This window comes from Andrographis paniculata, unplaced genomic scaffold, assembly GCF_009805555.1.
Source record: "Andrographis paniculata isolate CXL003 unplaced genomic scaffold, ASM980555v1 Contig86END, whole genome shotgun sequence".
Taxonomy (NCBI): domain Eukaryota; kingdom Viridiplantae; phylum Streptophyta; class Magnoliopsida; order Lamiales; family Acanthaceae; genus Andrographis; species Andrographis paniculata.
In genome coordinates, this window is record NW_026137624.1 from 6516869 (window position 1) to 6539833 (window position 22965).

At 28.5% G+C, this 22965-nt stretch overlaps 4 protein-coding genes across 4 annotated transcripts; 1 reads left to right on the forward strand and 3 right to left on the reverse strand.

The window, feature by feature from the left end:
- Positions 1–1968: 1968 nt before the first annotated feature.
- On the reverse strand, positions 1969–2922 carry LOC127242089 (zinc-finger homeodomain protein 2-like). The gene has a single exon (XM_051261428.1). It carries the CDS (start codon positions 2890–2892, stop codon positions 2155–2157), a length of 738 nt encoding a protein of 245 aa, XP_051117385.1. The 5' UTR covers positions 2893–2922; the 3' UTR covers positions 1969–2154.
- Positions 2923–6156: 3234 nt separating this feature from the next.
- LOC127242088 (GLABRA2 expression modulator-like) lies at positions 6157–9806 on the reverse strand. Its single transcript, XM_051261427.1, has 4 exons — positions 9220–9806; positions 8778–8879; positions 7464–7735; positions 6157–6640 (listed from the first exon to the last, which is right to left on the reverse strand). The coding sequence occupies exons 1-4, from the start codon at positions 9590–9592 to the stop codon at positions 6449–6451; spliced, it is 939 nt and encodes a 312-aa protein (XP_051117384.1). The 5' UTR covers positions 9593–9806; the 3' UTR covers positions 6157–6448.
- Positions 9807–10777: 971 nt separating this feature from the next.
- LOC127242090 (uncharacterized) lies at positions 10778–12970 on the reverse strand. Its single transcript, XM_051261429.1, has 5 exons — positions 12728–12970; positions 12235–12333; positions 11607–11793; positions 11116–11223; positions 10778–10966 (listed from the first exon to the last, which is right to left on the reverse strand). Exons 1-5 carry the CDS (start codon positions 12950–12952, stop codon positions 10890–10892), a joined length of 696 nt encoding a protein of 231 aa, XP_051117386.1. The 5' UTR covers positions 12953–12970; the 3' UTR covers positions 10778–10889.
- Positions 12971–18625: 5655 nt separating this feature from the next.
- LOC127241911 (classical arabinogalactan protein 4-like) lies at positions 18626–19339 on the forward strand. The gene has a single exon (XM_051261179.1). The coding sequence runs from the start codon at positions 18719–18721 to the stop codon at positions 19106–19108; it is 390 nt and encodes a 129-aa protein (XP_051117136.1). The 5' UTR covers positions 18626–18718; the 3' UTR covers positions 19109–19339.
- Positions 19340–22965: the final 3626 nt, after the last annotated feature.

The window sequence follows — 22965 nt, forward strand, 5'->3', positions numbered from 1 at the left end:
AGTTAAATTAATATATTATTGTTTAATGGGTGGAAATACATTTAATATTTAGGATAATATATTTTTTAATTTGTGGTGGTGGACCATTGGGCCTGCCCCTGGCCCGTTTATGGTAGGTCTGGGCTTAATGTGTTTCAGAACAAGTGGTTGAAGTTAATTGCAATTTGCACCCTAAACTTTTTTCAGAATTTGGAAGTGGCAAAATAGGTGTTTAATTTTTTGTTTATTGTTACAATATCAAATAATTGATAGCATAATTACATTAGTTTTCAATTCAATTAAATGGTAAGATTATACATGTAAATTCATAGTATGTACTATACTTTGTTAAGTATAATGTACTATTAGTATTAACATATAATTTGATATTGACAACATATGGGCTTTGTTATTTTAAGAAAATATTTTGACACAATATTTTTTAAAAAAATAATATATTACACACTCTTTATTTCTATATTACCTACATAATTTTTCATATCTTATATAAAAAAAAAAAAAATCAAAACACAAAGCAAACTTAAATAAAACATTTAATCTGACTCTGGTTCTGCCACTGTATATAGCTTTCATGTGTATATATATATATATATATTTATGTGTGTAATCCCTACACAACTTACTATTTCCTGCCATTGTTTGGTTTGGTTGGTCACCCAATCATAAATACATACAATAAAGCCCACACCCATTTTTTTATTTAATTTTAATTTAATTCTTCATTCAAATACATAGATACAAATTTACTATATCAGATGTCTCCCATTAATTATTTTATTAATATATATATATAGACATCCATCCATAATGAATTTTAAGTTATTTAAAGACAGTATATAAATTTAATGTATTATACTATCACAATGAATATTTCTGTCAATATAAATTTCAGTGCACACTTCATCCCTTTATTCAATAATTATTTTCTTACCAATCAACACGAAAGTACACTTGTATTCTTTCATACTTCATGTCAATTTTTATTATATAATCATTATAAATTTATAATAAATACACCTCTTTTTTTAAAAAAATAAAAAATAAAACATTATATATAACAATATTTTTTTTTTTATTTAAACTATTATATTATTATATTTCAAAAATTTGAATTACTACCAAAAATGTTAAAACAGCAAAACACAACCAAACAAACTGAAATGTCTTTAATTCATACCCCAATTTATTTCTTTATTTAATTTTATTTATCCCCCAGTCTGGACAGGAAAACGACAAGGGAAAGATTTTCTTGTTTTTTATTTTTATTTTTAAATCCCAAAAAATTATTTTAACATCTCTGAGCTTGGAGATGGGCAAATGCTATAAATAAAATTATTGCAAATATTTTAATCAATCAAAACAAACACCATATCATATTATTTTTTATCATATAAATTACTCACTGATTTGTATACAGCATAAACTACGAATTAATTTGTTTATATTTATATTTGCGGTAGATGGGCCTGGTTGATTCTGATTACGGCCCAATAACTTGATTAATATAAGTTGGCTCAATGTTACGGCCCAAAGGCCCAATAAACACTAATACTTTGGTTAATGGGCCTTTAAAAAAATTTTAAAGCTAAAAAAAGAAAATTAGTTTTTTTTTTTTTTAAAAAAAGAAAAGGAAAAGAAAACTAAACCTATTTTAGTTTATTTTATTTTTTTATGACACCCCACACTCATGTTGGATAAGTGCCCACATGTTCCCTTTCGTACATCAATTCAAATACATCATTATTTAATCCATTCCAAAATTATGATAATAATAATAATATAAGCTTGTTCATAAAAATATTCTTTTTAAGTTTTAGTATTATTAATTAATATTAATTTTTAAAAATTATTTATATCAAATATTTATCGGTAATTAAATAAAAATCAAATAAGCCATGATATTTTATTTTTTCTCTAAATGATAGTAATAATGGAAAAAATAAAATAAGATCCATTGTCCACAATCTATTAATTCCAATTTTGATTGCAGGTGAAAGTAAACCTAAATGGAAATTAAAATTGAAAATTTTGGTCACCTAATATACATAGTTAAGAATTAAAATTCATAGATAACAATTCCACACAAATATATATATAATATTATCCATAGAAACCCTAATTAATAGGATTAATAAAATTAGGGTTTAATTAAACTTAATTATTATTATTATTATCATTATTGATAATAATGTCGTCATCACCTGGCGCAGGAAGACGAAGATGGTGCGGCGGAGCGGCGGCGGCGCCGCCGCCTCCGCCGCCGTTCTTGTTGTTATGCATCCACACTTTGAGCACGTGCCTCGTAATTCCGACCTCGTTGCAGAATTCCTGCACCATTTCCTCGTCCTGCTTCTGAATCCGCCACCCCAACCTCGCCGCCAGCCGCCGCATCTTCTCCCGCTGCTCCGCCGTGAATTTCGTCCGGAATCGCTTCTTTCCGGCGGCGGCGCCGCCGCCGCTATTGTTGTAGTTATAACAATCCTCCAATTCCGACACCGCCCCGCCGGAAGTCGCCGACGGCAGTGCCAGGAGCGGCGCCACGTGGAGGCCGTGGCGGTACGCCACCGCCGCGTGGTGGTGGTAGTGGTGGTGGAAGCTCCGGTACCCACCGGAGGCCGCCGCCGGCTCTTTCCGGTGGAAGTTCCGGTGGCAGTTGCAGGCGGCGCATTTTAGCGACTCGAGTGTTCCGTCCTCCCCCGCCGGAATAAACTCGCCGCAGCCGTCGACGGCGTGGCCGCCGATCCCGACGGCGTGATTCTTCAAACACTCCTTGTACGACGTCGTTTTGTCTCGAAACGACGTCGTCCGAGTCGAGTCCGAGTTGTGACCCAGTGAGTCGTCGTAACTCGGACCCAACCGGATCTCGTCTTCCTCACCTTCCTCAAACTCCATTATCGAACAAACAATCAATTCTCCATCAATATATATATATATATATATAAAAATTAAATGTTACAATAATTAAATTAAATAAAATAAAATTAAATAATTAAATTATGGTGTGCCCGTGATTTTACGAAGTGGTGGAATATCTGCTGCAGGGATCACATGCACTGCTCAAACCCTAGCTATGTCACTATATCTATAGGCTACGACAAATTAGTAGAGAGACAGACAACCTTGCTCAGCCTGCACTGCAATCAAATTCTCTCTTTTTCAATGAATCCATCCATCCATCCAATTCAATTTTTAAATTAAATTAAATCAAAACCCATCTTTGAATTTAATTTAATTTCCTGAAATGGACAAAAAAAATTCACCCAAATTAATCTGCACAAATAAAAATGGCCTGCTTTTAATTTCTGAAATTTCTCCTGGATCACGACATCATCATCACTTTTCACCGTCGCATGGGTCACAGGCGGTGACGATATCATACACTCACGAGTACACATACACTGTGTGCGTAGGTATATAAATGCTAACTATACACGAAAGCTAAGAAGGAGAATTGGATTTTAAATATACTTATTTATTTTATTTTTATTTTTTTTAAAAAATATCAAATTAAAAATTTATTTTTTATTTCTTATATTATACTAAAAATTAATTTTACATTCAAAACATCACATCAACACCTATTTATATCACATTATACAATTATTCAAATTCAAAATTTTTACTATTCAAATCTCAATTCAAAATCCAAAATTCCAAACAAACGCACCTTAAAATAAATTTATTTACTTCATTCGTTTAACAAGTATATTATTTTTTATTTTTGTAGGTATTATTTTTTAATTTAATAATTATATTATGTACTTAATATAATATTATCTTTACCATTTATAATTTATAATATATTACACAAATGTCATTATTGCTAATAAGAATATTTTTAATTTTTTTTTACTACAAAATATAATACTAATACTTTTTCGGTCCCATTGAAATATTACTATTTTTTTATTTTTGTCCGTCCCAAAATAAAGTTATCATTTTCTAATTTAGTAATTGTACTACCTATTTAACATCATAAATATCCTTTTAACTTCCAATATATTATACAAATGTCATTACTTTTATATTACACCATACTAATAGAGGTATTTTTATCTTTTTACTACAATTTAATATAATACTTATATTAAAAAATCTACGTATAAAAAACAAACGCTATCCTTCCAACGGGACGGAGAGAGTATCAAAAAATATTATTGCAAAAAAAAATTGTGATCTTGTTACCGGAAGGAGGCAGTATAATAAATCATTATATTTCTATTTTAATAAACAATAATTAATCTGTATTTACTATTTTATTTGTTTTTATAATTTTTTTAATAAATTTATTATAATGTTTTATTTTAATTAATATTTTACCCTTTCGATATTAAAATATTATTATTTTAAAATTTTTGTATTTAAAAAACTTACATAAATATTTTGTTATTTTTATTTAAAATAATAAAATGTTCTATTAATATAATGAAATTCAAGGATTAAAGAAATGTTTTTTTTTTCATCATATATTCAAATAATTATTTGATATGATATAAATATATATTAATCTTATATTTTAAATATATGTATATTTTATTAATAGTAAAATCAAAACCACAATATCACACAAAGAAAACACACCCAATGTATCACCGTGGTAAGAAATATACATATATATTTATGTGTATTTATATAAAGTTATATTTGTGACGAGACACTCGTACTATTCACGTTACACAAAAATATATGTATTAATGCATGCATATATAATATATATATGTATATACACACGTACGAATTTGGGACACGGGCGACGAGCTAGCTCAAGGTGTTGATGTTAGTAATGTTTTGTTCTCGCATGGCTACTGTGATTCTTAAGCGATCCCGGGCCTTCAACGCCCGGTAAATCCAGACCGTTCTTGTACGTGTGGCGGCGCTCGGAGTCGTCGATCTGGTGGTGGCCTTGGACTTCCATTTGATACCCTTTTCACTCTCTCATTTCATATGAAAAAATTGGGTGTGTTTGTCGGATTTGAATTTTAAATTGAGATTTAAATAGTAAAAATTTTAAATGAAATAATTATCTGTTGGTCTGTAATATTAATTTTTAATATAAGATATAAAATAATAGATATTGGATTTTTATGATTTTTGAATCAAAATATTTGATGAATTAGTAGAAATTAAAAAAATCACCGAAACTAAGAGTGTGTTAGTTTGGGGATCGGATTTTGATTTAAGATTTGAATAGTAAAAATTTTGAATTTAAAAATAATTTTTAATATAATATAAAAATGAAAAAATAAAGTGTTTGATTAGATATTTTTGAAAAAAATAAATTTAATAAGTAATAAAAATTTGATGAAATTTTACATAAGAAGAAAATTAGATAGTATTTTTATAAATGAAAAGTAATTAATTAGAGATTAAATTGAAAGGCAATAATAGAAGATATAAAAAAGATGATGAGAAACGGTGGGGCGTAGGCAGACATGTGAAGTATTGCAGACCATGACACAGCAGAAGAGGACACGCACATTGTACTTTGTTCATATGTATATTATATATATATAATATCACACTCATTAAAAAAAAAATAGAAAAAAAAATCCTTACTGATATATGGACATTTTATTTCTTGTTTTGTGATTATGGGCAGGACTATTTTTGAACTATGTGAAAGGAATTGATGTCTTATTTTTAACATTTTTTAGTGACTACCAAACAAAATTATTAATAATGCTAGAATGGAACTTGTGGGCTATGGCATCCAAGATTCATAACAACATTAGTTTTAATAATAACAATAATAATAATTAATACAACATGTCGCATGTTAGTACAATGCAATACAAAATGTCACTATAATTTCAACACATTATCACACGTCAATAAATATAATATATAATTGACAACACATTATAACTATATATATATATGACCCATATTATTACAACAATAACTATATATAATTAGCACCGTAACCAACTCCTACATAGATAATATTCAATGCGAAAGCTAATCTAGTACAAAGAATCGAGGAGAACAAAAGCCAAGATTTAGATTTCAAATTCCGACATTTTTAAATCTTGTCTACCAAATATAGTTCATCTAGTGTGACTTGTCTTTTCAGACCTAGTAAACTAAAAAGTAGCGGGGTCTGATTCTCACATAATTAAAAAAAAAAGCCTTTAGGGAGCGTGCGAGGCGTGAGGGTGGAATGTCCGAAAAATGGTTACTATAAATATCAATTATCCCATTCAAAGCACTATGGTATTTCGTCGTAAGGACACAAAAGAACAAGAGATGAGCTACAACTCTACGTACAATATGCCCAAAATCCCAACATAATATTTTTCTTTCAAAACCCAAGAGTATTTGTTAATAGAACTGAAGAATCCACGCAAAAAGACAATAATAACTTATGTCCAAAACCTGTAAATATAACAGGATGTCAAAAACATACTGATGAGGTGAAGATCTTTCCATCGCCATTGCCGTTTTCACATCACACGGTTTGCAGCACATCACGAGCTTCCAAGGCCTGCTGCAGGCATTCTACCGCTGCGCCATATTGTAAAAATCCCATGTACCAAAACTCATGGTTATCAACGGATATGACCTGGATATATTTCTCGGCTGGATTGTTTCTGCTTGTCGAGGGGTTTATTGCTTTTAGTTGGTGCAACGGGATTACAACCTGTTTCAAATGATGGTTAGCAACAAACGAGATTCTAATTTTCCACATAATCTTTCTTACGTAATCCTCAAGATTCTCAAACAAACAAAACATTACGTCCAACTAATATTCAAACCCAAACCAGAAAACACAAACAAAATAAAAAGTTGGGCCAAAATAAACATTATGAGATAAAATAGTCTGAATTTATCCTCCAAACTAAACATTCCCTAATTAAAGACCAAATCACCAAAAACAAACGATACGGAGATTGAAAGGAAACCAATGGAATACATTGGTCTAATGCCATGTAAGTTAAGTTTCTGGTTGTGTTAATTTTGTGGGTTTTACTACAAATCTTTACTATTCAGATTCTTTTTTTCTAAAAAAATATCAAATTAAACAATTATTTTTCTTCTTCTATACTCCCTCCGTCCACACACAAAGTAAACGTTTACTTTTAGCGCGGTGTTTAAGTTTTATATATAAAAATAATGATGTGATGTAAAGTAAGGGTATTTATGGAAAAAAGTGAGGTATTTAATAAAATATTTACTTTGTAACTAAACGTCTCGAAATAGAAATATATATACTTTCTTGCTGGACGGAGGGAGAATTATACTATAAATCAATTTTACATTTAAAACATCACATCAATATCTATTTATATTACATCAAACAACTATTCAAATTTAATTTTTTACTATTAAAAAATCCAAAGCCACAAACAAATAAAAGACTGAAGACTTTTATACTGTTATTCAAATCAAATGATGAGAGCTTAAAGTGTGCCGGACGAGCCAAATGATATAAAACCACTTAACAAGGGGATATACAGACATACCTTATAATAGCTCCATTCCGTCTTATCCCCTGCTTGGTAAGAAAGAGGGTTGTCGCTGCAAAATGCTAGCTTTGCAGTAGATACATACAAAACTCCCATGACTGGACCCGCAGACGTGGATAAGTAACAGGCGAATGAATTGTTCAGTTGTTCCTCTGGAACAGTCTCAAACGTTTGCCGAAATATTTTTTCATAACCACCTTCAGCTAGAACCTTTGTGCCCTGTGCGATTCTCCCAAGGGCTGCATCTGCTAGGCTAGGGCTTGTTTTCACTAGAAGAACCAAAAACAGAAAGTGAGAGAGAGACCATTTCAGAAAGTATAGATGCTGTTTCAGTTACAGTCACTTATGCAGAAAGTTCAGTTTCATAATGAGAAAATTCGAGAATGGAAATACAAGTGGCATTTGCCTCTTTTCTACTATGATCTACAAGTATTAAAACAAGTTGAAACCATCCAGCCGTCGCTCTGAGCATAACGGAAATTGAATAAATAGGAATTGCAATTGGAGCCCTTATGGAAAAGATGGGTGGAAATAATGAGGATTAACAATTAATTTCAATATAGCTACCAAATCGAAAGAATTTCAAAAAGGGTCCTATTAGTATCCATGATAGGGTCAGAATCCTTTCTAATCAACCTCCCCCCTCCCCCCAAGGACGACTCCAAAGCTGCTTTAGAATTAAATAACATTTGATGTGATGTTTTGTGATAAGAGTCCAAATAGTAAAATTGGAAAGATAAAACCCAAAGAAACAGACCCGAGTCCATTTCTTCTTCCCTTGTAGAAATAGACAAGAAAAAATTTCAACATTTTTCATAAAAAATGGATTCTCACATCATGTTCCCTATCAGATCTACGAAACCTTATTCGAGAAGAACTAATATACTATACCATCAGTGCCTAAAGTGAACATTTGCTTCTAATCTCAAAGAATCCAATTATTCCTAAACTACGAATCAAAAAGCAATTTACCATTGAAACAAAGCGGGATTCACAGATGAAGGACAAGCCCATATGCTATATCGTCATAAAGCCCCTAATAGATTGCTGCCTTGTCACAGAAGTGTATCATGAAAGATTTAATCGGCTTCTTTTTAAGTGATTAAATTCAATCTTAATGCCTGTATCTATAAGAATTCATGGATTTCATAAACAATCGAAGGTAATTTCCCACTAAAAATCATATGAAACATAAAACAACAACAACGAAGCATTTGAAAAAGAGCTTAGCATTCGACACATTCATTAGCTTCCCACGGAGTATATAAAACAGAATCATACAATGTAATTAAAAGAGAAATGTATACATACAATGCTGCCAAGTGTTCCCGGCAAAATCCTCGGCTTTTTTCGTTGCTTCTCCCACCTTCTTACCCCATCTTCCCAGCACATCTTTGACAGAACCCATAGTTTCTAAAGTCCAAAAGCAACAAATTCAATTACCACTACACCACAATGAAAAATCAAACAACCAATATCCCAAATTTCAGAAGAACATCACAGAAAAAACAACTTTATCACATAGCAATCAACGAACACAGATTCGATCAGCTAATCAATCATAGTTTATGATTCAGCGAAGATTGGAAACACAAGACAACAATCACAGGTTAATTTGATGAAAACCAAGAAGAGATAAGAAAACACCATACAAACAGACAAGCATAAGTTCCAAAACGAATCGATTAATTAACACACAAATTAAAAAATAATAATAAATAAATGAACACAGACTCGCGAAAATCAAAATCACCTTTGAAGTTGAACGGCGGCGTATTGTCGGCAGGAGCGGCCGAGCGATCGACATAGGGATTGCTGGATCCGCGATCATCGTCCCTCGGAACAGCCTTCTCCATCACCAATTCCTGGCTCCAGCGCACCGATTTCTTCGATTTCAACCCCTCCGCTCCCAAATCGGCGTTGTTCTCATCCTCACCAGCGTGCTTCTTCTCCTTCGAATCCACTTCGCCGCTATTACCGTTATCCCCATGCTTCAGAGCGCCGCCATCGGGGGCCAGGTCAGGTGCGCGCCCCCCGTTCGGGCTCGGGGCCTTCGGATCCGGGTGGAGATCAATCGATTGCATTTCTTCGGCATTTTCCGGCTTGTTGTGGAGTGGCTGCTCCATTGATCTGAGAAAATTGGAAAATATTCGAAAACCAGAAGTGGAGGGTTTCTTTTTCGCTCTTTATCTGTTTTCTGTCGTGCGTGTGGATGGAGGGTGGAGTGGAAGCGCGTGGAGCGGCGCGTGTTGGACTTTGGCAAATGAAAAGGATACGGACAGAGACAGAGACAGACAAGGATACGGTGACTCCGGTGGTCGTTAAGGGTTTAGGGAAGATTACCCTTTTCCCCTTTAGCCCTTCATTTTTAAATTTTCAAATATTCTTTAAAATTGATTTGAAATTTTGATTTTTAATAATAATAATTAACATTTTTTACTATTATTATTATTTTTTTAAACCAAAAAAAAAATTGATTTGGATTTGAAATTAAAATTTTGTTAAGTTTGATTTAAAAAATTTACTTTGCTTTTTTATTGGTCCTAATAAATATATAGTATTTTGTGAAAATAATAAATAAATAATATTAATTTAAATTTAAAATAATAAAATAACAAAAGTAAGTACAAATTGTACATCACATCAATCGGATATATTACATTATCTAAACTTTCTTAAATACCTTGAGGGTGGGTTTGTATTGAAATGTGAATAGTAAAAAATTAAATTTGTATAGTTATATAATGTGATATAAATATGTATTGATATTATGTTTTGAATGTAAAATTAATTTTTAGTATAATATAAAAAATAAAAAATAAATATTTTGTTTGATGTTTTTGGGAAAAAAAAATTATGTAAATAGTACAAATTTACACAGGTCCTTCAAACACACCCACCCTAAATATATATATATATATTAAATAGCTTGAATAATAATAACAATAATAGTAATTTAATACTATCATTTTCACGTATTTAATTCATTTCAAATGCGTTTTATTTGAAACTTTGGATTCAATTTTTTATTATATGAATTCCAGTTACAATCGAATATTAAAAAACCAAATCAAAGTTCGAAATATAGCATCCAAATCGTTTTTGAACACTCGGTCTTTGTTTAAGATTTAAAATTAATTTGAATTATTGACTATTTTTAGAAAATTAAACCCCATCAATATTTATTTAAACTCAAACATATTAGTATTTTACAACTCTAAATTCAGCCTCAAATTTGTTCTCTTAAAATTCACTGTCATAGACTCCTACAACTATTTAAATTAAAAACTAAAATAAAAAATAAACCAAAGTAAATAAAAAAAACACTTATTAAACTCATAGTTTATATATTCGAATTACAAATATTTTTATAATTTAACACAAATATATTACATAAAATAACTTTTTAACCTCATAATTTATTTACCCTTCCTTACCCAATGGAAGTTTCTTAATCTTTTGAATGAACTCCAACGTTGTTTTGAGTATACTTTCTCCTGCTGCAAGAAACAATATTTATAATTAATTATCGTAATTGTGAATAATCAACCAAATACAACACAAATCAAACACCAAATAGTATCATAAAAAGATCTAAAATAAAACTACATCATAGCAAAAGCAAAAAAAAGTAAAAATAAATACTTACACAATTGTGGTATTACATGCCCTTCCGGGTGGTAAATCACAGTAGGATCGATAAAATAGTACAACAAAGCTTCGCTCTCATCCTTCGGGACATGAACATCACTTTCGCCTAAACAATAAATAAAACAATACGGCAAATTAATTTCATTACGAATGTTCACTTGAATTTTCGCAACCACATTTCTTCGATCAAGTTTCGCATAGAATCGAAACAATAAAATTAAGAAGGATAAATGGTATAATACATGTGTTCTATTACATCTCATTTGCTATATTAAAGTAAGCACAATATACAATCTCCATCCAGATTTTGTGCATATTTTAATATAAAATAAAAGGATTTCACTTAATAAATAAAGTACGAACTGTTTTATCTATTTATAATAAAATATAGATGGATATTATGCAATATACCCTATTAAGAAACATGCCGAACTATATATATATAGGATTTTTGAGTAGCCATAGCTTTGAAATTATGTAAAAACGTACCAATAATGTGGAGGGACGGACACTCGATGGGAGAATCATATGCATTAGTAGCGGGTTTGGGTACCCCAAACCGACCATATCCGAATTTCCCAGCAGAAATTAGTATAAAGAATTTAATACTAGGAATTTTGGCAAAGGTCGCTCTGTTCTTTCGGATGCCAGGCAAGGATGCTGCTAAAAATGCTCCCTAGCTCAGCAAGTTAGTACAAAGTTGAGCATTGTCGAATTTCATGACCATAACGAAGAAATTTTATTTAAGGCTGTAGGCAACAAATCGAACACAAAGGGAGTACTAATTACGCGGTGATTTCACTTATTATTGAATGTAGTTTCTCAATTCATACCATTTAGACATTTAGTAATAGATCATTTATCAATAGATGTTTTGCTTTGAAGAAATCATCATTAGATGCGAAGCGAAACAGTAAAGATACACATTAGTTCACATGTTTTGTGTACTCAAAATCAATCCAAAGAAAGCTAAGGTACACAGACAAATTCTGGTAGCTGTTTATGGAATCATTACCATTGATCTCTTCTTATATGAGTTGAAAGCACAATTAGAACTCATCTTCATTAATTGTTGCATATGAACTTACAGATAATTTTAAATTCAGAAGGCAAGTACCTGTGAGAATCCTAGAATGCCATCGAACGGTCCATGTTTCGTCATGTATTGTTCTAGAAAATCAAGGCATTCTTCAAATTTGTAGAATTCACTGAAGTCCTATAATCACAAACTCGGATTAATTAGTTATCAATGTTCCGCACAGAGGTATAAATGGAAATCACGAAAATCGTTAGTGTTCTTCATGATTTGATAACCATCTATGATTTATACAGCTATGTAGACTACTAATTAGCAACCCAATTGTGATCGAACTTTAAAATATGAAATATATTACAAAGAAAAATAAATCTAACCTATGAGTACCAATGCGTTCTGAATCCTTGAGCTAATAACTGACTAATCTTCCATATTTAAGCTAAACAAAGTTCCAATACCTCTTCAAATTGAAGACCACACATCTCGAATTTCAATTTTCAAGTTAAAGCAAGTAACTCCGCTCATCTACACACTCCGACACGATATTTAAAAAACGCATGATTTGAGTGATTACCCTGTTAGGTTGAAACCACTCATAACCGGCGGCATCAGCACCAGACTCGCCGTCAGCGGCGGCGAAAGGTGCGTCCACAAACACCAAATCTAGCTCTCCGATGACCTTTTCCGGCCACCGTGACCTGATCCTTTCCTCGAATTCTTTACTACTGCTCCGGAATCCATGGAGGCAAAGGACTCTCGGTTTCGTTCGGATTTCTGATCGATTTCTCGATTCTTCCATCCTCTAGAGAAATATCTGTGACCGTACAAAAATCTCATTTGAAACCTTTAAATACGGTGGGCTCATGGGCCCAAATATACATTTGACCCATTTATTAAATATTTGTTCTCCATTGGGCCGATGGTACATTTTATGGGCCCATTATGACATTTACTCAATACTATTACGAAAATTATTTTGTACTTTTAATATTGAGAAAATTTATAATTTTATAAAAAATCGAATCTATTATTATTTTAATCACTATTATTTTTATGTTTTTCTAATAATTTATTTTTTATAAATTTAAAATAATTGAAATTATTAATTTGTTTGTATGGAAATGATTTTATTTGCAAAATGCCTAAATTGATTAAAATTAAGAAAAAAAATAGAACACAATAATATTATTAATTTATTTTTGTATATAATTTTTATCACATAAATTATATATTAAAATTGAATAATATAAAATAAATCTACTGGAAATTATAAAATTAATAAAATAATAAACTAATTAAAATTTGACATTAAAAAAAATACATATACAAATTATTTATTCTTTTACATTTTATATAATTTTCAATAAAAAAAATTACTCATATACGTAACAATTCTTTTTATATAAATTTCAATAATTAATAACAATATACATAAAATATTAGAAACTGAAAAATACAAATAAATATTTTTAAAATAAAATATAGAACATACTTCCTTTGTCCCTTAATAATCTATCCATTTTTTCATTTTGGTTTGTCCCATAACAAAGTATCTATTTCAATTTTTTTTAATAGGTGTACTATCTACCTAACATTACAAATACCCTTCAAATTCACAATATATTACACAAATGTCATTATCTTTATATCATACAATACTACTAGGGGCAATTTAGTATTTTTACCTTTATTTTTGTCTTATCCTAATATAATACTAATATTTCTAAAATTTCGTAAAAAAAATATATAGATATATATATATATGGAAAGGAGGGAGTATTTTATTATACTTTTCTGCATAAATAATTAATACTCCTATAGTGCACAACATTTGCGCTCTTCACCATAATTTAGGTAAGTAGTATATATATATAATTATAAATAATTATTTTTAGATTCGAAATGTTACAATGAGACAAAAAGAAATATTGCAAGATATTTAGAATGAAAAGAATAGCAAGTAATAATTTTATCAAAAACTAAGCTCAATTAGTTAAATAAAAAAATTGAATCGATTAACAATTAACTGCTAATCTATTAGCAAATTGCTAAACAGTCCTCTGATTGAAAAGGGATATTTTTGTGTAGTGTCAAACAATTTTACCTTAATTGATTTAATTATTATGTTTGTATTGCTTATTTAAGTTGGATTAAAAAATATTAGGATTATTGATTAAAAGTAAATAATACTCATACTCCGTATTTATTGACTTAAATGCAGTTTCCATTTTAATACAAAGCAAAGAACAAATCAAATTGAATTGCAAGCTTTCTGGCGTGCATATGACATCACCCACGTCACCATTTCCATTATTACATAATAATATTAGTAATAATCTTAATCTCTATAGGGTTTGTTATAATTTGCAAAAATTTTGGTTTGAATTTGGTACTTCCTCCGTTCCGAAAATAAGTATCATTTGCTTTTTGCCCATAGTTTTTAAAAATATTAGTATTATATTAGAATATAATAGAAATAAAGTAGAAATTACTAAAATAACCTTGTTAGTATGTATGATATAAAGGTAATGACATTTGTGTAATATATTGTAAGTTGTAAGGGTATTTGTAATGTTAGGTAGATAGTACAGTTATTAAAAAAAAATAAAAATGGATACTTTGTTATGGGACGAACTAAAATGAAAAAATTGATACTTTGTTATGCGACGGAGATAGTATTAAAATACGTATGATGAGATATTTTGTGAAAAAAAAATATTTTTTTTTGAAAAATACAAAATTCAAATAGTAAAAACATAAAGTTTTTGGTGTAAAGAAATACACCCTTACATATAAATTTTTATAGACACTTAATATGCCAAATGATATCTTTCAGCATATTACTAACACCGCGCCAAATAACTACTCCCTCCGTCCCACATATCATGTCCACGTTGTCGTTTCTGTCTGTCCCACATACCATGTCACTTTCCTTTTTTTGAAAAATGACTACACACTTTAATCTCATTTTAAACTTTTTATTTTTTTTTTATTTTTTAAATTTTAATTAAACTAATTAGATATCTTAATCTTAATTTATAATTATTTATATTATAAAATAATTATTTTCACTAATACATTCTTAATTATTTATTAATTACATCCCTCTTAAAATACCGTGTTTACAGTATAGCAGATACGGTATTTAAGACGGAGGGAATAATATACATGAACAATATTCTAAAAGTAAAATAAATAAATAAATAAATATTAATATAATATAAATTCAGCATATGAATTAAGAAAAATAATAATATTATTGTCCATACAACAATTGTCATTATTAAGTGAACTCACAGGACATAACACAATTGATTTTACCATCTATTATATTTTACTATAATATAGATAAATATTACAAAATTATGAGAAAGATACGTATATATTTATTTTTTTATTTGAATAATGTGATGTGATAAATTGTAATATATATATTTATTATACTCCCTCCGTCCCATTGAAAGGTTGCTATTTTTCATTTCCGTCCGTCCCAAAACAAGGTTACCATTTTCTAATTTAGTAATTGTACTATCTACCTAACATAATAAATACCCTTCCAACTTATACTATCTTACACAAATGTCATTAGTTTTATATTACACAATACTAATAGGGGCATTTTTCTCTTTTTCACTACAACCCATTATAATACTAATATTAAAAAATCTATGTATAAAAAATAAACGGCAACCTTGCACCGGGACAGAGGGAGTAATATAAATTATTTTTTATTTAAAAAATATTGCATGATATATGAAATATCTTTAAAAAATATTATAAAATATATAATACGAAATAAGCACTAATTGGTCTAATAAGCATACTGACAATATTATTATTATTAGGGAAATGAATCAATAATTGGCATCTGACAGCCAATAGTCTCTAGATATATTGTTGGCATATTGGTGTATATACATACATTTTTTTTTTTGAAATATTCTGTGTATATCATATCGTGTTACCTTTTTTTGTTTTCTATTATTATTATTATTTATAATGTAATTTTCATATTATATATTTAAAATATTAGGTTGTGATATTTTGTATAAATTTTTTTATATAAAAATCATGTACAGTAAAAAAGAAAGATTAATTAAACTCGAAAAATACAAGAATCGTGATTTTTTTTTTAAAAAAAAAAATAATAAATTTGACGTAATCGGATGCGTTTGTGTTTAAACATAATTTGATGTAATATTTTACTATAAAAAATAATAATAATAATTTTATGAGAAATTGCATGGGTTTCCCAGTATAATTAAAAATACCAAAACACAAATTTTAGTGCAAATGAAATTAGGAATTGTACAGCTAACATACACATATACATACAAATATATATATATATACGTATATATATGACCCACCCACCCACCCACCCTCTTCAATTATTAATGACACCATTTATCCTAAATTAAATATAAAATTCACCTAATTTTAATGTCCCAAAAAACCAAAATTATTAAATTTAATTTCCATATATGTATATAAAAATTTCATTTAATGTGAATCCGCGTTACCTATGATGATTTGTCCTATTTGACTTTATCGTAAATAAAAATAAAAATATGTTCAAACAAATTTTACTTTTAAATAAATTTCGTTATTCAAATAATTCTTTAATTTGATTTTCGTACAATTTTAAAATTGAATGGTTCAAACCAACCTTATATTAAAAATAAATAAACAAAAGGGTTTACGCGGACAGTCTGTCAAAGGCTGTTTATTGGAATTAATTTAATTAAATTAAAATAATCTTAAATAGAAATGCAAAATGCACCCCACTAAATCACTAATCACGAGATAATGATATTTTACTGACCCCATGAAAGTGACTTTAGACCCAATTTATTTATTTTTATTATAATTTATTTAAATGAAAAATTCCCACGTACCATATCCATGTTGCCGTTTCTGTCCGTCCCACATACTATGTCACTTTCCTTTTTTTCTGAAAAATGATTATACACTTTAATCTCATTTTAAACTTTTTAATTTTTTGTTTTTTAAAATTTTAATTAAACTAATTAGTTATCTTAATTTTAATTTATAATTATTTATATTATAGAATAATTATTTTCGCTAATACATTCTTAATTATCTACTAATTACACCCCTTCTAAAATACCGTGCCTACAGTATAGCAGACACGGTACGTGGGACGGAGGTAATAAAATTTAGATGCTGATATTCTAAATAATAAATATATTTTGTATCACACAGCCAATTTAAAAAGAAAAAAAATAATAATTGTAATATTTTGTCACAAAGACAACTATGGTATAAATTTATTATAATTATAAATAAAAATATATTTCTACCTAATTGTTCGAATTCCAACAATATTGTCGATATAAATGAATACGTAGCATCTTATTGATGTTATTATTTCATATGTTAGAGTTTTTTTTTTTATTTAAAAATAATTTGAATTTTTATTTAAACAATACTTTGAATCATATGGTTCATATGCAAATATGCTTCGAATTTCGGCCCTGTTTACGTATTTTTGTACTCCTTTTATCTTACATAAAGTGTTTATTTTTATATTTTTGTCCGTCACATTATTTAGTTTTTTGAAATATAATTATATATTTTAATTATATTTTAAATTCATAATTTATATTTCTTAAATCTTAATTAAATTATTTAATTATTTTCATTTTAATTTATAATTATTTTTAGTGATATATTTCTTAATTATTTACTAATTATATTTTATCTAAATTTTTATATCTACTGTAATATAGACACTTTAACTTTCAATATTATCCATTAATATATAGTATTTTAAAGAAATAACATATAAAATATTTAATCAAATATATATATTTGTTTTACCTGAAATAGTGTTAAAACATACGTGTGTTAATTATATTTAGACAAAGTCTTTTCGCAATGCATGTAGGAATATATTTAATTAATTATATATATATATTTGCGTGTATTCTAGAATGAGTCCAACTATATATTTAATAAATATAAATTTACTTTTGGTATCATATGTACTATTTTATGGTCTTGTAGTGAAAGCTAAGATATATGACAAAAGGTGAGATGATGGGTGCAACTAATTTTTTAAATAAATTGATAACAAAGTCAAGAATTTTGGTATATCTTTTGAAATTAAATGTAAAAGCATAAAATTTAATTCAAACTTTTTTAAATGGGGTGGAAATAAATATGTTGTGTTGTGTGGCAAATGGTTTAAAAATTCAATCTTGAAATTGAAATTAAATTTGATAATAAATGATTAGGCAAATGAAAAGGAAACTTCTTACATGTCACACCACATGCATGTCTATACATGTTTGGGTGTCACAAAGTTATGTTTTTTAAAAAAATAAATAAAATCACTTTTTTATGGAATCTTTATCATCTTTATTATTACAATTATTATTATTATTAGTATTACATTATAGTATAATATTAATCTCTCTCCTCTTTCTTTTTTATATATATATCTTCACTTTCTTTGCTCCTTTTGCTAAAACCTTCAAATCCTCTCTCCCAAACGCTCCCTATCTCTCTCATCCTCCTTTCTCTCTCTAGATTTCTTACAATGGCCTCCTTGTCGTTGCTTAAGGTTTTCGCCGTCCTATCACTGATCGCCACGTCATGCATGGCTCAGGCGCCGTCCGGCGCTCCGACGGTGTCTCCGACTGCCGCTCCACAGCCGGCCCCGGCGGCGCCGCCTACCCTCACCCCGGCGCCAACCCCCAGTGGTGCAACCCCATCTCCTTCTCCTGCGCCGTCCACCCCCGCCCCGACGCCGTCCCCGGCGGGAGAGGCCCCCGCCCCAGGCGCCTCCTCCCCGAACTCCAACTCCCCCGCCGGCGGACCATCGGGGGACAACACTCCGGCAGATGGCTCTAACGACGGATTCGTCAGCAAGGCCGCCGTCGGCGCCACCGCCTTCGCGGCGGCGCTTGTCGCGGTGGCGCTGTTTTAAGCCTGCCATGTGGCGGCGCGGATGGGATCGGATCTGATCTGATCTCTGTTTGTATTTTTTTTTTTTTTATGTGGATGGACGGTCGAGATTTGATTTGGTTTATTTAATTTGAGGGGCACAGTAGTCATTTGACATTCCTTTTTTCCCCCATTTCTCCTCTGTATTATTATTGTTACTATTATTTATTTGATGTCTTGTCTCATTTTATTAATAGATTTTTTATTATTGTTATGCGATTATTGATTTATTCATAGCCAATTTTATTTTTACATTTCTAAGCATTCAACAAAACAATAAATAATAATTCAAATAACACCACTTTTTCTTTTTTCTTTTTAATTACAAGGAGACCTTTTCACCAACTGAGTCACATGATTAAAGGCATAATCCAGCATGTTGAAAAAATAAAATAAAATAAAAAGTGAAACAAAGAAGAAACTGTAAGGAACTGCAGGATAAGGAATTGGATGCAAAGATAGTGGTTGCATTGCTGTAGCCAACTTATGTGAGATGGGCACATGTGCTGAGCTGAGCTAAGATTGTCGATACGACATCGTCTTGTCGAAGAATCTGACACGTGTCCTTCCTCTTGACGACGTCGTTTCAATGCGAATCTGGTGCATGTGGTGGCCGTGACGTCGTCGTTTCATTTAGAATCTGCAACGTGTAGTCACCGCTATTGCCGCTGCCGTCCCTTGTTTATTTATTTATTATTAATACTCTTCCTGATTTAAAATTTGACTAACGGTCATTTGTCATTAAAAAAATAATAACGCATTAATGATTATTATTTTTAATTTTTTATATATATGTTTTTATAACATTGTTATTATTATTATTTTCAAACGTTGTTAATTATTATTATTTTAAAATCAATTGGACGTGGTCCGCGACTAAGATAGAATAATATTCACTAACGTATATATTTAAATATCTAAACGGTTATATATATATTTATTATTTTTATTTTACAGTCTTCTAGCTTTTATGAAATATATTTATTTTCGTATAAAGGATCACATTTGACAATTATCCAATTTTCAAAAATAAAAAAAGAAAGAAAATTATATCATATACAAACGCTATGTTTGTTATATTCATTTTTCCAATTTTCTTTTACCATAGTTTTTTTTTAAAAAAAAAAATATACATAGAATATCATATTCAATAAATATTTTATTTAAAATAAAAATATAAGTAGGAGTATTAAATTAAACAAACTGAAAAAGAAGACGCATTCATATTTAATTCTTTCAATGTAAAAATTTTCACTTAAAAATAACTAGTGATCCACTAAGAAATGAATAAATTAAATAAAGCAAATTATAAAATACTGAATAGTTATTGGGTCCAATACCAAGGCCCATAAAATTATGTTTAGGCCCATTACAAAAACGGATTTTAAGAAAAATAGGTAATAATAGAAATTTTTACTTTTTTGGTAAAGAAAAATAGTATTTTTTTACTAAAAATGAAACAGAATAAATTTAAATGACAACCAAAAAAGAAAAGTGAAAATAGATTTGAACGACCGAAGAATATTATATATTTTTCAAAATTTTAATAAAAAACATTTATAGATCGCCATACAAATTAAGTATATAATTAATTAAGGGTGTGTTCTTTTGGGGGATTTTCCCAAATTTCTATTATTCATTCAATTTTTTCTCTAAAAAACATCAAATCAAATATTTATTTTTTATTTTTTATATTATACTAAAAATTAATTTTATATTCAAAACATCACATCAATACCTATTTATTTCACATCATATAACTATTCCAATTCAAAAATTTTACTATTCAAATCTCAATACAAAATCTAAACCTCCGAACAAACACACCCTAAATTTATTTATCACTATGACAATTTTGCTTACGCATTTGCTTACGTCTTACAGATAAAGTCAAAACCATAAATTTTCTTGGTTGCAAAGGAACTGTGTGAATTTTGGGGGGCACTTATGTTGACTTCAAACTAATTATTAATTCCTCAAATATTATTATTTTATTACCACGTGACCCTTTTTATTAATATAAATATATAAGGTTTAGGATTTGATTAGTTTTTAGTGGGTATACGATGCAAATATACATTATATATACTTTCTTTTTTTTTTTTTTTTCTCATTTTAAAATATATTTTTTAATTGTTTTTTAAATAGATTAAAAAATAATATTCTCCATGTTATAAATTTTATTTTTATTTGATTGAACATAATTTTTTTAAGAAATTGAAAATTAGAATTTTATTTTTATTTTTTTACTTTTATTATACAAAAAAAGTAAAATAAAAAAAAGTGTATTTTTTTATTAAAAAATAAGAATAAATTTAAATAGTAAAAAAATAAAATAAAAATATATTTGAATAACAGAGAGAGAGAGTAATAAATTTTTAACTAGCGAAAATGTATTAACTAGTTTGATAGTTATATATAAATTAATTTTATGAATAATACTTTGGTTTGCCTCTAAGGGTCACATTTGTTTTTTGCGCCATTTTATTTAACATTAAAGATATTATTATATTTGTATAATTTTTTTTTGTACAAATATCATTATATTAATATTATAAGACACTAATAAAAATATTTTTTTAATTTTTTTCTTAAATTGTAATACATTTTGATATAATAATTAATATAATAATTAAAGGTAACAAGACCTTTACATTTGGACGAAGGTAAGGTAGTACTATGTATTTATAATTTATAAAAATAAAAATGTTTTAACATGTATAAGTACTTTATATAATGAAAAATATATTTTTAAATATAAAAACATTACTAATTTCTTCCCAACTTACAGATTAGAGTCCAAACTATTTGGGCAAGTTTTGTGACTCAATTTAGCTGGAAACATTTATTATTACTCCCTCCGTTCCATATAATTTGTCTTTATTTTCTATTTTCATTCGTTCCACATAACTTGTTTTTTCTATTTTTAAAAATATAATTATGCACTTTAATCGCATTTTAAATTTTAAATTTTATAATTTTCTTAATTTTAATTAAATTATTTACTTATCTTAATATTAATTTATAATTATTTTTATTAATACACTTTTTAATTATTTATTAATTATATTTTACTTAAATTTTGTTATATGCCGTAATAGTCCCATATTTTGGGACGGAGTTAGTAATTATTAAAGCAGAAGCGTGGGAGGATTTTTTTGTAATAATTGTCAAAGAAGAAATGAAAAAGGCAAACTGAAAGACATTCGGGCCCCAAAACGGCGTCGTCTCTTTATCATTGTACAAAATGGAGTAATAAATACTTTTCATATTTATTCAATAAAGGTCTGCTCGAATTCAAAAAGTATGTTTGGGTTTTATTTACTATTGCAGCACTTTTCTAATTAATAATTTAGAGAGCAGTGAAAAGTTCCAAAATGAAAATTATATTTCAATGGGATGTTGTTAATAAAATATAATTATGTTTTTTACGTGATATTATTCAATAAAATTTTATAATTTAAATGTATTTATAAATTATATAGTTGGAATGATAAAGGAAAATTAGTTGTATCTCACATCAATACAAAAATGATCATATTTTATCATCATTAATTATTCTTACACAAAATCAAAGATAAAATTGTCTTTATATATATTATTTGTATTATATTTCAATAAAATACTAATATACTTAAATTCATATGCAAAAAATAAATGAAAAGATTAATAGGACAAGTATTTTTACTAAGTGCATATTATTATTATTATTATTATTATTATTAATGGTTTAATATACAAGAATAAAAAAAATACATTCGATTGAGACAGACATGTGGGTGTATTTTGGTCGGGGTTTGGATTTTGAATTGAGATTTGAATAGTAAAATTTTTTAATTT